The sequence below is a fragment of the Corvus hawaiiensis genome, chromosome 1 (assembly GCF_020740725.1).
Source record: "Corvus hawaiiensis isolate bCorHaw1 chromosome 1, bCorHaw1.pri.cur, whole genome shotgun sequence".
Classification (NCBI taxonomy): domain Eukaryota; kingdom Metazoa; phylum Chordata; class Aves; order Passeriformes; family Corvidae; genus Corvus; species Corvus hawaiiensis.
In genome coordinates, this window is record NC_063213.1 from 55,286,652 (window position 1) to 55,304,297 (window position 17,646).

Sequence of the window (17,646 nt, forward strand, 5' to 3'; positions counted from 1 at the left end):
ACTGTATGCAACAATACTGTATTTTGCAACCTTACACAGAAACAACGAAGTTACCATGCTGTAGAATGAGTTGAAGATACTGTAAGTTTCTGGTATAATCAAAATGTTCAGGAAGCAAAAGAAAAGGAAAATAAAGTCTTTTGCTGATGTTTTGTTATCATATATCATCATCCCTTGTGAAGTTACTCTGCTGGTTTTGGCTGTGTCTCACTGAGAGGTAATGTTTTGTTGAAATGATTTATCAACAAAACCATGGCATTCATAAAATTCTTTGTGATCAAATGAATCTTGGATTTTGGTATATATAGTCCAGAAGCCACACTAGAAGTACAGCTCTCCAAACACAATGACATAACAGGTGACAAAATGATGACAGTATTTGCTACCCTCAGTATCCCATGAAGTTACCTGGCTTCTTGAGGATTTTACCTTTGTCATTTTTTTTAATACTAAATAAAGCAGAAGATCTTTAAAACATTTCTGCACTACCACAGATTGCTAATTCCTAGCATACCCAGATATGACAGAGGTGCAGAGTGTGATCTTGAGCACTTGGTTGGTTTAGGTTGCTGCAAAACAGACAGAAGAGCCCAGACATGCTTAACTTCTCACAGATTAATTTAGCTTGAGTGTGCCAGAGCCCAAGGGAGAAGACAGAGACAGGCTTTGTAAGCCTCAGCTTGCCCTTGTGTGCTGCGTGGCAGGGCCCTCTGCAGCACCCAGCTTCTACACCCAAAGGGGACCTCCACTTGATAGCTATCTGCTGCAGGGGGCAGCTTGAGTGTCCTGCTCCTGCAGTGTCTATGGTTGCCCCTAGGAAACAAATAGGCTTGCAGATTTGTGCAACAGGACCTGTAGGGGAGTGAGTAGCAAGCAGGAGGGCTCACATCAGCAGGTATTTCCACCATGCTTATCAGGGGGCTGCTTGCTCTCTCCCAAGTTCTTCCTCCTGCATGGCCCCTGGCAGACTGCTGTGACCTGCCAGGTGAGAAAAATGATGGAATGGCATGACTCCAGTACAGAAAGGTGGTTTAGCAATGTTTTCTCATTTCATTTTAAGCTTTCTCCTCCCTGAGAAAACTCCTTGACTCGTCAAGATTATACTTGGGACTGTGTCTCTTGAGGAGCAGGGCCCTTTTTTAGCCAGTATCTGGTCTTAGATAACAGCTAAGATCAGTTGGTTTGTCTTGTTGAGGCATATAGATCTCTATTCAGTAGCTCATAGTCCAAAGGCATTGAGCTGGCACTAGCAAAGCCAGCTGTGTTCCAGTGACTGTTGCTCAAAACCCCCTTGTCCTCTCCCCTCCCACACCCCATTCCAGAGCTAGGCTCCAAACCCTCCAACAGGAGCTTTTACAGCCAGCCTATTTCTCACCCGTTTTAATGGAACAAAACAATTTTTGAACTTTAGATCATATTTACAGACTTGAAACATAAGATGGGTTTTTAAAGCCAAGTAATTTCTTAGATTTTCCTATTTTTCTCTTTCTAGCCATTGTCAGGTGATTGCAGACTGAGATAACCGTCCCTTTGAAGTTCAGGCACAGAAGCAGTCTTTATTGTTGCTGATATGGCTCACCAATCTAGCTATAATGTGAATTTTACCCAGTGCTTCCTGTGAATCCCATCCTAGGTTAACTCTCAGGAGCAAATTAGAGTGTTAGAGATACAACACTCATCATACTGTTTACAAAAACAAGAAATTTATTTTATTGGGTACATGTAAGTGTGATGGGGGTGCATGTGTCCACTGTTTTGCCAAAAGTCAAGGGAAAGACAGAACAAAACACGCACTGCTTCTGAAAAGCTGGCTTTGGTCTCTGGGCTGATGTCTCTTCTCTGGCCAGGGATCTCACCTGGTCATGGGACTTCAGATGTGGGCATGAGCTCTGGCTGCGTGTGGGAAGCTCCCCCTTCCCACACAGAGCCCGTGCTGCTGGGATATTCAAGCTAGCCGTAATAAGATGTGCACCTGTGTCCTTTGCCGGTGCCTGTTGCTTGTACTGCTTACATTAACTTCCTTTCCATTGTGGTTGGGGTCACAGGCAACATGCATGTCATCTAGCTTGATCTACTGCTGCTTTTCAGTGTTCACCAGGTGTCTCAACCTGTTGTGCCGTAGCGTATTCTGAGATGATTCTGATATCATCTGCAGGATCTCTCCTTAATTTGCTCCATCTGCTTATTGCCTCCATGAACTTCCTTCTCTTCCCCTAGCTCCTCTTTTTTCTTGTCAGCTCCTGCTGGGCTATTTGTCACATTCTGATTGTAAGCTTCTCTTGGCAGCAGTCTGTAAATTCGACAAAATGCTTTTGTCCTGTACACATAGCTCCTAAAAAAAGGATTTTAAGTATCTCAAGTGCAAAATATCCTCAATAATATAGACTGAGTGATAAGGAGATGGAAGTCAATGTGTAGTAAGCAGAATTGTTTCTAAGTAAGTTCTTTGGTTTTCTTGAAAGCACTGGCTGGCTTATGAAGGACAAATGGCGGGCTTTAAATTGAAGACTCAGGCAATACCCTGGTGTGGGAAAGGCTAAGCAAAGAGGAATTTCAGTGTTTCTGGAGTTCAAAAACCTTGACCAGGTTTTAGTGCTTGCCTGCCAGACAGCTCGTGCTTGCACTGAGTGCACACTCAGTCAATGAGTTATTTTGGGGGGACAAGGAAAGGAGGAGGAAATCTTCTTTTGGTGATATGCACATGATTTGATCTCTTGGAGCAGTCTGCAGGAAGGGTGCTCTGGAGCTTGAGGCCAGACCATGCTGGTTTGGACGAAAGTTGTTACAGAATTACTAAGCTGGAAAAAAAAAAGGGGAAGGAGATTTATGCATCTACATCTGACCAAGTTGGTTTGAAACAGATGCAGAATGGAAAAGTAATAAAACCGTAAGAGACAGTGTCTTCTGGGTACAGTCTTGGTGCTTTTCTTTGCCTTTTTTTTTGGCTTTTTTTTTTTTTTCCCCACTTCTAAACATGGGCAGCCCCAAGTTTGGATAGAAATGATTTTAGAAATACCACCCATTGGTAATTTGGTATTTTTTACTTTCAGTTGATTATCTGCCAGGGTAAATTTAAATCTTCCTCCACATATTCTGCTGAGGATGTCAGCTGTGGCTTTGCAGCTGAGCAGTCTGCCATTCCTAATGAGAAGAATGACCCGTTTTGTAAGCCTTAGCTCTCAAGCCATGCTGAGCATGCACGGCATTATCTGGTTCTCAGTGACATTGCTGCGTGAGGGGTGTTTGTGTGTCTGTGTTTGGATGTGTGTGCAGCCTATTCTAGCACAGTGTACAACCAGGATGCCAGCAACCACAGAGAGGAATGAAAAGGAAAGGGAAATATCAACCTTCCCTCCAAAAGCTTTGTGCTTATTAACTATGCAAGTTTCTGATTAGCACTGAAAACTCCAGTCTGTGCCTCCCAGCTTGGCAGGAAGCATGTGATGTGGTGGTTCCTCTGGGAGAAGCTCTCTCTCTGGGTTAAGCCACGTCCACAACAGCCACCTTTTGTTGCTTGTTGCTTGTTCTCCTTCCCAGCTTCTGCTTAAATCAAATGTGGCTGGATTCTCCTGATGTTAGGAGGAAAGACCTGCTTACCTCTGGATAAATGAGGTGTGTGTAGCATATGTGCCAAGCCAGTGGTACCCACCTGATGACTTTTGTGTTGGGCAGGTATGCCTGCAGCATCGCTGGTCACCCCTGCAGATGTGATCAAAACAAGGCTACAGGTGGCAGCCCGAGCAGGACAGACCACCTACAGCGGTGTTGTGGACTGTTTTGCCAAGATCCTGCGGGAAGAAGGTCCAAAGGCTCTCTGGAAAGGAGCAGGAGGTGTGTAAAAGAGCTTTTATTGCCAGGTGATTTCTACTTGAGGCATTTGTCACTTAGGAACTGTATTCTTTTCTTTCAAGCTCGTGTATTTCGATCTTCTCCTCAGTTTGGTGTAACTCTGGTGACTTACGAGCTACTGCAGAGATGGTTTTATGTGGACTTCGGAGGAGTGTAAGTATGTGGTATTTGAATATACCAGGGATCCTGAAGTTATTCTTGGTTTTGTTGGGTCTTGGTCCTCGTTGGAACATCAGAGCCAGGGGCTTGCTAGGACATGTTGTAAAGGCTTTGTAAATATTATTTAAAGCACACTATACTGATGGAGGTTGGGATGATATTCCAGTACCTGTTTCATAGCAAGATATTACCACATTTTATATCACAGTTTCAAGCAGGGAACCTATGTTAGTGTAAACAGAGACAGTGGGAGGCTAAATAATGGGCTGGGGATGTAACTGCAGGGAAAATGTGATGCCTGCCAGGTCAGGATACACTCTGCATTAGTCCTCATTATTTGGTGGAGGAGCTGTGTCCCTGATTAGGGCATTTGACATCCAAAAAAGTATACAGTTGTCACCGAGTTCAAAACCAATTTGTTGGAGCTTCAGCTGTGCCTCCTGCCTTTGTTGACAATACAGGTGGATGGGCATATATAGCTGTTTAACTTGATCCCAGAGCAGCTGCAGACTCTTCACGGATTTTTGGGGACAGCAGTTTGAAAGCCACCACAAAAATTACTTAAACTCTGCTATGTTCCTGGATTGGTTGTGTGCTGTAGCAAAGACTTATGAACCCGTTACCTCACACTGCAGTTTTGATTAATGCACTGCAAATTTTATCTGGATTTGACCATACTCAATCAACATGAAGGCTCCTTACTGTTCTGGAAGGTTTTAAAACAGGGTATTTCTCCTTACATTGCAGTATTTAATTTAGTTACTTACAGGGAAGTACACTCAGATGTCTCATTAAATTGACTTTATGGAGGAGATTTTTGTGAATACTGATTTTACTCTGTGGAAGTTAATTTATTATTTTTATTATTTTGCAGAAAACCAGCTGGATCAGAGACAGTTCCTAAATCTAGGATCACGCTCCCTGCTCCTAACCCTGACCATGTTGGTGGTTATAAATTGGCAGTTGCCACTTTTGCAGGGATTGAAAACAAGTTTGGACTTTACCTACCTCGGTTTAAGCCATCGCCACCTACCTCAAAGGCTGCTGCAGCAGTAGGACCATAAGTTTATTGCTGTAGGGTTTTTGTTATTAGTTGGGAAAGAGCCACTTTTGTAATTGGTCAATACTTTGTTCCTTTAGCTTCTCATCATATAAAAGATTAGCTTCATTTGAGTTTTAAGGTAACTTTCATCTTAAATGTAATCATTTGTCTTTGTGCTTCCGTAACCAGATCACTGTGAAATTCTTACCAGTTGTTTTAAGTTTAGGACCATGAATGTATTTGTCCACATCTGACATGTGCTTATGTTGGGAAGACACTAATTTTAGGTTCCATTTATTGGAGAGGGCTGGGTGAGAGCTGTGAACCAGATCATTTTACAGGCAATGCTCAGTTGCAGATTACCAGGGCAGATGTCGCACATCGTCACTCAAATGGAAAGCTCAGTGGATATCACGGTGCTCAAAGCAGAATGATTTGGACTGTGCGTGTAAATTGGGTTTAAACTTGGTGCGTGTCTGTAGAGGTCAGCAAATACATACCTGGTACCTAAGTAAGCCAGTACAGCTTCAACTTCTTACATCTGTACACGCACAAGTTCTGTTTCTGGATTGTATTATGGAGCTTTTATGTGGAACATGTTTTTGTAATGGAAACCACATTTATAAATGTTTAGTCGTTGTATTATGTTACTGGTATCAAAATGCTCAAAAGAAAGTGTTATTGTCCATAGTCTTTGCACTTTATGGCAGAACTTTTGGCATTCTACTACACATACAAGAAAATTTCATAACTAGGTGCCTATCTTGGGTTGCTGGTGTTTGGAATTCAGTCTGTTTATGCACTTCTATAGTAAAAACGCTGCTTGTTTAAATAACTGCAATAGAAAATTCATGCACTGTATCAATGGTACCTGCCTTAACTGCTGGCTTGTAATTGGCAAATAGGTGGTTTCAGATTCTTATTTACTTCAATTGAGTCAAAAGAGATTAAAATAATCTAAAATAAAAGATTTTACTTAATTTTTGGTGCCTTGCACAGTGTTTAGAAAATTCTGTATTTATGAAGATAGAAATAAACCTTTCAAAGAGATGCACACATGGTATTCTGTTACGGAAATAACACAGTACATCAAATGTCTTGTTCAACTTCAGTGATAAAGTCAGGTTAAGATGAAGCTAATATTTGCACTTGTAGGCTATAAAGACACTTGCAGCTTGAGAACAAATTACCACAGTTCCCCTGCCTAGAAAAGACATCTCTTGGTGGAGATGTCACTCAGGAAAAAAGAAACTTTTCTTCAGTCAAAAGCCAGGATTGGAGTAAGCTTTGATATTTGATCTTTACTTTTGGGGGGAGGTTAAGGGTTATGATCACCTAGTCACTTGAAGGTCCTGTGGGGTGTCTTCTATGATACCTCTTAAGATGAGGAATTTGACCTTACTTGTCTCCTTGGAGAGGGGCAGGTGAGGGGTGGGTGCCTTCAACCTTGGCCGTAAGCTGCGGGAATGCACAGATGCAGCATCTCTGCAGAAGAATGAGTTTGGTGTGCAGTATCACACTGTGCTGTAATTTGTGGAAATACTGAAATGGAAATCACTCTGGTTTTGTATTTGGGTCATCATGAAAATTATTCTCTTGGACTAATTTGTATTTTTAAGTTACTAGTGAAATGGAGTTTGGGGGTTGGAGTAGCAGCACTTGTGCGTGTGAAGGCGAGGGGAGCAGATGACATTTACCTGTGGCTGCATCTTGGAGTCTGGCTAAGAGTCTGGCAGAGACTGCACTGGGCTCTGACAGCCAGGAGCTGCTTCCTCTCAGCCCTGAGTATCCAAGTCTCTCCAAACAACAGCTCCTTCATTTCAGAAATAGGGGGAAAAGAAGCTGTCTCTAGTATTACTTCAAAATTAACAGTTGGGATTTTTGGTTAAGGCTTGTCATAAAAGTAAAACATTCTCACTGGGAGCTGCCTGTGCTTCACATGTGAGATCTTAGGCTGTTTAAGAGTTGGTTGTATACTTCATCCCTCAGATTTGCCTGACATACCATGTCACGGGTTTATGTGAAAAGTCAGCAGCTCAGGGAAGATGTCTGAGTGCAGAGCTGTACCTTCTCCCTGATCCAGGAGAGGAAATGCCTGGCCACTGGATGGGCTTGGCTGGCGGCTGCTCCCTCCTGGCTCAGTCTGGAGGGGGACACCCAGGCTGCACCCACCAGAGCACGTCCCTCTGCTGCCTGACACCGAACCCCAGTGCTGCTGGGGCTTTGCAGCTGGGAGCAGAAGAGGAATTAGAGCCGGGTTATTGTAGGGCTTGCACAACTTCTTGGCTCGTGTGATAAAGACCATTCATTGCTTATGTTCCACAAAACCAATTTCTCTGCCTCCTGGTGCCCTCTCACTCCCAGGCCTGGCAGTATATTTGTGACTTGTTCTTTATTCTGGGGATGAAGGGCACAGCCTTCATCTCCTCTGAGAAAGACTGGACTGACACCCCCATCCATGGTGGCCCTTCCCTTCCCCATTAACTTTCCTGGAGGATTGTTCTCTCCTTCTGCCCATCTCTTCAGGGTCAGTAGACAGCAGAGGCAGGGGCAGCAGTGTTGGAAGAGCCAGTAGCTGCTTTGTTAACATGAAACCCAGTTCAAAACATTCAAAATCGTGCTGCAGCTCTGCCCAGAGATCTTGGGGAAGATCTGTGCCCACAGTCGGCTTCCTCCAGACACAAAAGGATGCATTCCTGCTCTGAAAAGCTTGCAGGCCAAGAATTGTCAGATTGCCTTGCAAACAAACAAAACACCCTGAGGACAATGTTTGTCCTCTGTTGGTTTCTGCGTGAGTTATGCAAATGAATAAAGAGTAACCTCACTTGCTTCCTGCACTCCAGCTAACTCCCTGTGACAGCACTTCTAGAAAAAAATGGCCAAGTACTGATGATGTTACCTGTCGGAATGAGAGTGGGGCAGGGGTGTCCCTGAAGCAGTTACCCCATGTTTGTGTTTCTCGGTCCGGCAGAAGCCGAGAGATGCTTTTCTGCCTGGTCCCCAGGGAATGGGCTGGGCTTAAGCTGACTTAATACTGACAGTTTGCAGGGATGCTTTTATGAGCAAACATACCACAGGCTTCAAAAATAACTTGGGCAGGTTTTTCTAAAACTGCTAAAAATACAAAACCTGACAAACTGCATCATCTCAGGAGGGGACAGCCTGCTCAGAATGACTCTGCTGTAGCCTCCATGTGCACATACATGTCATAGTGCATGCTGCTGAGCTCCTCTCCAGTGGCACAGGGACAATCAGGAATCCTCCAGCTTTGCTGTTTAAACACTGCTGTGAAACTCAGACTCTGTTTTTGGTTTAAACATTTGCCTTTTTTGCATAAACTAGAAGGCGATTTGCAGAGATAGTGATCATTTGTAAGTTATTTAATGGTTGGGAGTATACAAATCTCAAGATGCTTGTATTTTAGGTGTCTCCAGAGACCTTCAAACAGCAAATAACACAGAAGCAGCCTGAGATGAAGTGGTTTCTTTAATGCCACATGCCACATGGTGGTTCTGCTTTCTGCATGGTGAGCAGCAGATAACTCAGGCTGTGAGACTGGGCAGCCTCCCCTGGTGCTGAGCGTGGGGATGTCATCAAAGTGTCTGTTGCCCTTCAGAGAAGAGATGACATTTGAAGTGTAGTAATCATTTTAACTGCTCCTTGCACTGTTCCTCATCGCACCAGGAAACAGTACTATTGCTTGCAAGATTCATTCCAGCTGCTGTAGTTATATTGCCTGGCCTTCCTCACACCCCAGGCTGTGCAGACACTGTGTACCAGACATGGTGGTATTACTTCAGAGGTATCTTTTCTTATGACTTTGAAGGAGAACCAGTCCTGTAAGCTTCCCAAGGACAGGTGGCTGCTCTACAGCACCTTTAGGCACTGAGTCCTGCCTTAAGACTGGTACTGCCCTGGTGACATTGTCACTGGTCAGTGGAGACCATCCCATTCCATGTGGGATGCCGTTTTGCTCTGTGAGGGGTTTCCAGTCTTCTGCTGTGCATGCATTTTATCTACAGTCGCTAAAACTCTTCAGAGCTTTTTCCACCTGTCTTGTGTGAAAGAGCCTATTCCTAGTTGTTTCCATAGCCCTAGAGATGCAGGCTGTCATTTGTAGTGTGAGATGATGATATTCCAGGGTGTGGTAGGGGCTCTGATTTTTTAGAAGTAGCAAATGTTTGGGGCACTGGTTTTGAGACCCAGGAGGAAACACCGTCCATCTTGGAAAATGTATTACGGAGCACTTGCCAAGTACCCTGTGGAAAACGCTGCAGCTCCTGAATCATTGCAACCCAGCACCATTTGTCCTGCCTGCCTTTTCTCTTTGAAGTAGTACAGGCAATTCTGCTGAGTCTAATCTCAGCAGCAGAGACTTGCTCTGACAGCCTTTCCGTGGAGATGTTTGTGGTGTTCTCAGACTCCAGAGGTAGCCCATTTCACTTCCACCTTTCAAAGATCCACTTGGTCCAAGTGCTGTTATTTACACAATGGACCTGGCATTGCAGCCGCATGCTCAGTTTTGTGTGTCCTGGTCAAATTCCAGGTTGGCCAGTGCTGTGGACGTGTTCTTTCAGTATACCTGGCCATCATCTTCTTTCTCTGTTACCATGGGGTCTCCTGAACAAAGTACACGTCATAAAGCTGAAGAACCCTGCTTCACCTTTTAGCTAATGCCTTCACCTTCCACACCCAGTGCCACCTGTCACGTCTCCCCATGTCCTTTCATAGCTCCGTTCAGAACAAATCCCAAGTCCCTGGCCACATCATTCCTCTGCCCCTCACTCATGTTGGTGCAGCTCTGATCCTTAGAACTGAAATCAAGGGAGACTCTGGACTTTCCTTCAACAAGTACAGGAGACTTGTCCCTTCCACATCCACCTCACAGTCCTGTCCTCCATCCTAATCCTCAATTCAGCCTCTTTTTGCCACCTGCCTACTTCTGCTCTAGTTGGGTTTGCTTTTTCTGACCTCTGTGGTTCAGATGTGCTCTCCAGCTGTCTAACCACACAGTTTATGTCCTTCACAGAAAGCTCACTTGCAATGGCCCTAAAAGAGCCAGGCTGTCTTCCGACCTATTCCACACCCAGAGTAGTCCTGGCAGCATCCTCACAGTGCTAGAGCATAGGGCATAACCCTTTATGTTCTTCCTTCTATTCTCTGGATGTTTGTAGGCAAAAGAGACTGGAGAAGGTGATTTCTGTATGCTCAAATTAAAGGATAATTTTGTATTTATTTCCCTACTGGGCAGATTCTGAGAAACATTTTGTCATATGGGCTCTTTTAGAAAGCCAGTGAAGTGGAGCTATTTGTTTAGCAGCAGGAAAATCAAATAAACAAGAACTGTGGGAGATGCCTGGAAGAGCAGCAACAAGGGCAGGCCAGAAACTTCACTGCAGGACAATCATGAGCAGCAGAAGGGAAGTAAATGCCTCTTGTTCTTGGGTGCTTTTCCATCTGCTTCAAGTGTGTGAAATGGCCCTTTCATGTTAATGCTCTGTTCATACAAACCTGGAGATTTCTGTGGAAATTCAGATCTTTTCCTTGTTCCCTCTTTGTGTTCCCTCAGTGTGTACTGCTGAACCCCACACACAAAAAAAAAAGGAGAGAAAAATTTCAAAAAAGGACTTTGGTCATATTGATTTGCACACAGCAGCAACTGCTGAAGGTCTTCTGAGCCTGCTCTTAAAACCATTTCAGAAGCTATTAATGCCGTAAAGTAGGGAGAACTTGGACGTGAGCACACAGACCCCCCCTTAGATTCCAAAAGCTGAGCAGTAATACAGAAAAAGTAGAAGCAAATTTGCCAGCTGTTCCCACTGCACTGATAATGATGAATGGGAGACAACATCAGCTGAATGCCCTTCCCATTACATCACAGGCACTCTCAGATGGTGTCCCCACACTTTGTGATGTGCAGCTACTCCAGCAGGTGGAAGGATAGTGAGCTCCCACCTCTGCCTCCCATGACAGCAGTAATTTGGGTATCCACCTGTGCACGTTCTTGATCTTGTGACACACAGAGAACCAACTGTGCCTCCCTCTCTTCCACTTGGCACCACATCTGCCTTACCCACACAGACAACACTTACGGTTTTTGAAATGAAAACAGGTCAAAACCAGGGAAAAAAACCCAGCGATTATATCAAAACTGATCCTTTACAGTCATCTCACCTGGCTGTTTGTTAGCATTCACCTTTAAGCTACAAAAATGCTGCAAGTCCTACACTGGTTCTTCAGGACAACTCCCAAAGCACCCAGGGGAGCAGGAGGAACACAAGAGTTCTCTAACACATGGCTCCAAACTCAGGGAGCCACCAGAAAATGACTGATGTATCTCTGCTGTGTGCAAGGCCTTCTGGGAGAAGATGCTCCCCACAGCCCAGTGGCAGGACACTGCCATGGGCACTGGGAGATAGTTACAGGTTCCACTATGAAGAAGAAAGTAGTCCATGCACTCTCACTGGGAGTTGCTTCTAACCACCACAAGGATGAGGGAAATGCAGCTTTTCCAAAGGATTTATTTTCTTTGTCTGCCCTGGCTTTAGCAGTGCAGATTTCCCAGTGGTTCTGGACCAGACCATAGCCCCGAACATGATTAGATGACGTGTTTATTCCTCAAGATGACTGCCCAAAGACAAGATGTGGCAATGAGATGATATGAGAAACTTAAGGTATAAGATCTTTCTTGTCAGACTCGCAGTGTTTCTTGCTAAAATGGTTCACCTCCATGCCCCTGAGTGGGAACCACTACTTAATCTAGATGGCAGAGCTGTCCTCTAGCTCAGCAGAGTGTTGTGATATAGACATATCAAGCAGCCTCACTACCAATGTCTATATGGGCCACAGCACTCAGTGAGACCAGTCTGCACTCTGTTTCTTTGCTCAAGCCAGAAGAGATTGTTATAAAAGAGCCCATTCCTGTGTCCCCTGTCCCAACCTAGCCCTCAGGACAGTTTGAGGAGGCCTTGTCTCTCAGCACATATGGCAGCACACTGCTGCTCTGTGTGTGCAGGTAAGCATGCTAGGGATGGAGGGGAAATAAAAATTAGCCCATAAGCTGACATGCAGTAGTGCTTGCCCATGTAAAATTGGTAGCAGGGTCTGATGCACACAGGTCCACTACTGGCCAGTCCCAATGCCAAAGGTGTCTATTTACAGAGCAGCTGTATGAATGTTCTGTGAGTCAGGGCAGCCACATTTCCCCAGTGCCTCACCAGTGACTGGTAATGAACACACTGAGCACTGTTGGCAAGGAAAGATCAACCACACTGCAACAGAACAGGCCCGATACATTTTATTGGCAAGACTGGTGTCATACTTGGGAACCACAACCCTTTGTCAGACTGTTAGTGTTAACTTGCATGACAAGTATCAGTGACCAACTGTATCTGAAATATAGTTGAAGTGCCTAGAAATAATAGGCATCTTAAAAAAAAAGGAAAGGGAACTCATTCTATCCACTCAAGCCAACCTTTATAGATCTTACATCTTAAGCACAACTGATGTACTGTAATTGTTACGTGGACTTTAATGTAACCTCTACAGCAGCACACAGACAATGCAGTTCTCTCATTATGCACATGCTTTAGGATCGTTTATTTTAATGCTTTCAAATAAGTATGTTCCATGCAGCACACCGCAATAAATAAGGAGCAGCAACTTTCATATAGTACATCCATTCATAATGTAAGTCACCATGTGATACACCACATCTAAGGTCTTTGGCCCAGTCCCATACAGTGAAGCACACCACATCTGCACATAATCATATCTGGCTTCATATGGATTTAATAGGACTATGCCAGAAGGGCAATGTGAGCACAAGTTTAACCAGGGGTTCCTAGCTATTAAATACAGCTACTAAGTAGTTAAAAGGCAACAACTAAACCCATAAAGGGTTGATTTGTCTTTTCTTTCTTACTTTTCAGACAGAAATATAAAGTATGAAAATGCTCTGGATATTTTCAGCCTTGTGTAAAGCAGTGTGATTAATATGGAATGCTTTGAGCAATACTGGCATGTACACTGGCATCAAAAGCCACAGCAAGACTGACTCTGACACTGAACACTGGCGTACTCAGCGGGGGAAGCTGCTGTTCTGGCGGGCACTGCTCCTCTCCCTCTAGGCCGCGAGCTCCACCGCCCCCTCTTCTTCACTGTCGGCTCGGTTGGCGCGGATCTCCACCAAGGTCCGGGCGAAGCGCGTCCACTCATCGTTGTGTGGAACAGCCAGCTGCAGGAGAAACCAGCAGGGAATTAATGAAGACACTGGTGGTGTGGGACTGGTTCTCTCTCTGGCCCACATCTGAGGCACCTCCTTTTGAGGAGAGCTCCTACCACAATCAGCATAGCCATGCATGGTGAAGCATCAAAGCATCTGCCTCACCAACCCGCTGGGGGCTGGTACCTAGGAAGCGTGGCCGAATTCACAAGGCACATCTGGCAGTTTCCTATTCAGTACCAGCCAGATGGAGCTTTTAGTCAGTGGCAGAGCAAAAGGCTTTATCTGCTTGATTTTGTAGTGTTGCTGCAAAATCTACCCCTTGGTTAAAATATTTCAGATTTCCCAAACTAGAGCAGAGGCCTTGATCTCTACATGTACACACACGTATGTTTCACTTTACGCACACGAGCTGGCCATTGGCAGTCAGCAAGGCTGTGCCCAAGTGTAATTGTTTGCAGGACCCAGGTCAGTGTGCACAAGGTAACAGAGCTTTTACAACACTGTGTTGAAACTATTTTCCTGAAGTTCATTAAAGCTCTAAGTAATAAAATAAATATATTGTGTTATTTTAATTACCCTCCTCTATTGTTAAGGAATTCACAGTTACAGGAAATGCATTACAATGGAAATGTTATACCAACTGGATACTGCATTACTAGTCTGACTTTTTTATATCATCATGCAAGATCCTTTTCCATTTAATAGCATTGATGTTTCTAATGAAGAGCTCTTGAACATTAGGCTTCAAGAGAGACGTGTAATCTAAATAGCTGAACTTCCAGACAAAACGCTTTAGTGCTATGGCAAAATAATACTGCAGTCATTTCCAGCTGGATCCAATACTGCAATTTCTGGAAGATAATGCAAGCTGGGATTGAGATAATTAGAAAGAAAAAAAAATAACAAAACACCAAAAGAAAACAAGCACTTTTCTCAGCTTTGTTTTCATTAAGCCAAATTTCAGAAAACAGCAACAAGCATCCACATGAACCATGCAAGTTTTTACTACCCTCCTGAAGTGCTGTGATCATGTCCTGCATATAATATGAAAGAATAACTGTTTCAAGACATTACACAGTGCTTGGTACTGAAAAAGGCAACTGTTTGGAAACTACAGGGCACATAATAAACTGGTGTCCACCTTAGCAAATGGATGCCTCTGGACTGAAGAATGGTTACAAACCATAGCTAATCCAGTTTGCACTACCCAGTATTCAATCTGAACTGGTTTAAATCTTTTAATACACCACAAGAAGTGCCAAGCAGATGGTCAGCTAACTATGTCCACGTGGCACTTAGTAGATCATAGGTGCCCATGAGGTGTATGGTACACTGTACTGGAAAACAGTCAAATTATTCTCCTCTACTTACATCTTAGCTGGATACACAGAACTGGAGACTAAGAAAAGCATCTGTTACATGACCCAGCTGGGGAAACAGCTTGTGTGTATGTCCAAGATTAACTCTTGTGGGAACTCCACACACACTGCTTCAGGTGTTAATCGTATGGACAGGAATTTGCAATACAAGATCTAAACATCTCCATATCTCACTGGTGATTATCAGGTTTTTTCAACTATTTTGTACCTAGCTCTGCCTCTACATCCAGTATTTTGGGGGAAAGCGTGTTTTGTAAAGCTTCCCATGTATTACACGTGTATCAGTGACTGAGTTACAGTATGAAGGGCTGGTGCGCAAGTTTGGGGTTTTGCCTGCTGAAACACAAAATATAGTACAGTTCAGCATTAGCTGAGACTACGGACCCAGAAATGCAACCTGTGAAAAAGCCACCTCAGCCCACTTGATATAGGCATCACTGCAATCTCTGGGTTTTCCCTTCTTTGTCTTCCACTTCTGGCATTTTTCTCCTTCTCCCAGGAATGGAGACCAGAGTTACAAGAGTTACTCTTTTCAGACAGCTGTCTCTCATGCCCACATACACAGATGTGCATCTGGGATGGCCTGTATTTGAAAGACTACTCTGTTCTTTCAAGATCCTTCAGCAGAAGGAAATGTAACACCAGAAGAGAGGTCACTGCACCAGGACCCCAGTACCTGTAGCACACGTTGGTCACAGCCACACACCTATACCAGCTTCTGTATAGCAGGAAGGGGCAGTGCAGAGATCCTTCTGTCAGAGATGGAACCAAAACCAGCTGTGCAACCATCTCCGTTATTACTGCATCTCCTAAAAGATTTCATTTCTTGTGATGTGTACAGCACTACCATTTGTCAAACTCTTGAATGAAATGATTCTCACTGATTTCAAGTAGAAAAATCTTTAAAGTGGAGCAATATCCTAGGCAAAGGACTTTCTGAATTAAATAAAGCCTGATTTCTCCTTGTCTTCTAAAGTCTTTAACAGCATTACATTATATTAAATGACTGAAAAAGAAAGTATGTCATTTTAAATAAAAAAAACCTAAATATATTTATGACATTAAGATAATTTAATTGCCTTTACTCCACAGCATGGCCACATACAAATAAAATCAAAGTCCAGGCTATTAAAACAACTTGTTATCTCAAACTTGAAGAGTCTCCCCAGGAATATATGCATTACATGCATTATTCTTAGCTGGCAGTGTTAGCAAGGTCTGGGTCATTTCTAGTCACTCAGTTTACAAAGCATTTAATGACCAAAGTCAATACCTTTAGCACAGAGGAAATAACATTCAGTGCCCACACACAACCAAATTCCTTACATCTTCATCTTATTTTACCTTATTTAATCTCATGCACCACATCATGGTTGCAACAAGGGGCCAATCCTGCTAATAGACCGTTAGTAGAATAAACCTCTCTAATACAAATTCCTCAGGGACGCAGAGGGAAACCTTGGCAATAATGAAGTCAAAGGAAAAATTGTCTTTTATTCTCCAAATCCCTTCTTTATGCAACGGCCCCAGTACTAAACCACAACAGTTATACAGCAAAAGACCACATATAAAAACAAAAGTATCCACAAACTCCAAATTCTTCTCTGGACTAATGCTCCCCTTCCAGTCATTTTCCATTCAAGTTCCTTCATCTGGGCACAGTGACACCCACAAATGCTGGAGACCTGGGTCTATCTGTGGGATCTCCCTCTCAGCTTCTCTGCACATGTGTTTTCTGCAAATACCAGGGCAGAGGTGGAAGAAATGAGGAGATACTCCATAGAGGAAGGACAGAGGTTTAGAGCTATCTGGGTGTTCCTCACTCCTGTGGCAATTTTTCTGTCCACTTCCAGTTACTATAAAGCAGCATGTGTTGACTTCCATGTCATGATGTTGATGCAGGGTAGAAATGTTCACCAAAGCATAATAATTTAATATAATAACTTATTTGGGTCAGAGGGTTATTTGAATGAACTGATGCTAAGGTACGGAGCAAAATGAGAACATAAAAGCTATTAAGTGTTTTCCTCTGATCCCCTTACAATGGAAGGCAAATGCTACCCACACCTAATTAATTGACTGAATTACTCACACTGCTTTAACATCGTGGTATGTTTAGGTTGCATCAGACAGTAATTCTAATGAGGAAAACCAGTGTTATCTAAGAAAAACGGCCGCCGCGATCTTTCTGACAAGCACCCGTTCTTGCCTTGCTGATGTGTCACCATTCTACATGATTTATGCAGTACACAACCAAACTGCATCTCAGTGCTACTACAGAGCCCTTGAACCTTCTGAAGCTTCTGTTTCTTGGGAGGTCACTCTAGTCAAGCACTTCACTTACCTGTCAGCTTTCCTGCCCTAAAGCGTGCCCCGCTCCGTGCTAGGACTGACCGAGGAGATGGTTTATGTGCATCTGGCAGGAGTGTGACAGAGCACTCCGCCCCTGAGGCTCGCCAGGGAGCACAGGCAGCGCTGGGCACGTGAACTTCCCCAAAACCAGCCTCCTCCACCTTCTCATGGAGCCAGAGACCTCCTCTGTGTGCAGACCTTCCAATCCAAACACCAGAGATTTTACAAACACAAGCTGTATTTCCTGTGTTTTCCTAGAAACTGTGCTAACAGCAACTTCACTGAACACTTCTACTCTGAAAACTGTGACAGAACTCAGGAAAAGGAGGTGCTCTGACCAGACAACTCTGGATGTTGTCCTCTGTGTCAGTTAGTGCTGGGCTCCCCCAGCAAGCTGGAAAGGAACAAAAACACAGAGCCTGAAGACACAAATCAACATAAATTTCATTTTCAGATCATTTAACACCTTCTAGTACATTTGCTCTTTTAAGTTAAAGGAAAAGGAAAAGGAAAAGGAGAGAAGGAAAAGGAAAAGGAAAAGGAAAAGGAAAAGGAAAAGGAAAAGGAAAAGGAAAAGGAAAAGGAAAAGGAAAAGGAAAAGGAAAAGGAAAAGAAGAGAAGGAAAGGAGAAAGATTTT

At 43.8% G+C, this 17,646-nt stretch overlaps 2 protein-coding genes across 10 annotated transcripts in view; one reads left to right on the top strand and one right to left on the bottom strand.

The window, feature by feature from the left end:
- Positions 1-6,030, top strand: part of SLC25A13 (solute carrier family 25 member 13) — a 103,959-nt gene extending 97,929 nt beyond the window's left edge. For all 3 annotated transcript variants that reach the window (XM_048305136.1, XM_048305134.1, XM_048305127.1), the window contains 3 exons: positions 3,673-3,831; positions 3,912-4,002; positions 4,883-6,030. In XM_048305136.1, coding sequence (XP_048161093.1) covers positions 3,673-3,831; positions 3,912-4,002; positions 4,883-5,072 — 440 coding nt within the window. In that variant the 3' untranslated portion in view covers positions 5,073-6,030. The remainder of the gene's footprint in view (positions 1-3,672; positions 3,832-3,911; positions 4,003-4,882) is intronic.
- Positions 6,031-12,329: 6,299 nt separating this feature from the next.
- DYNC1I1 (dynein cytoplasmic 1 intermediate chain 1) overlaps positions 12,330-17,646 on the bottom strand; it is a 187,492-nt gene continuing 182,175 nt past the window's right edge. For all 7 annotated transcript variants that reach the window (XM_048305144.1, XM_048305156.1, XM_048305142.1 and 4 more), the window contains one exon: positions 12,330-13,286. In XM_048305144.1, coding sequence (XP_048161101.1) covers positions 13,176-13,286 — 111 coding nt within the window. In that variant the 3' untranslated portion in view covers positions 12,330-13,175. The remainder of the gene's footprint in view (positions 13,287-17,646) is intronic.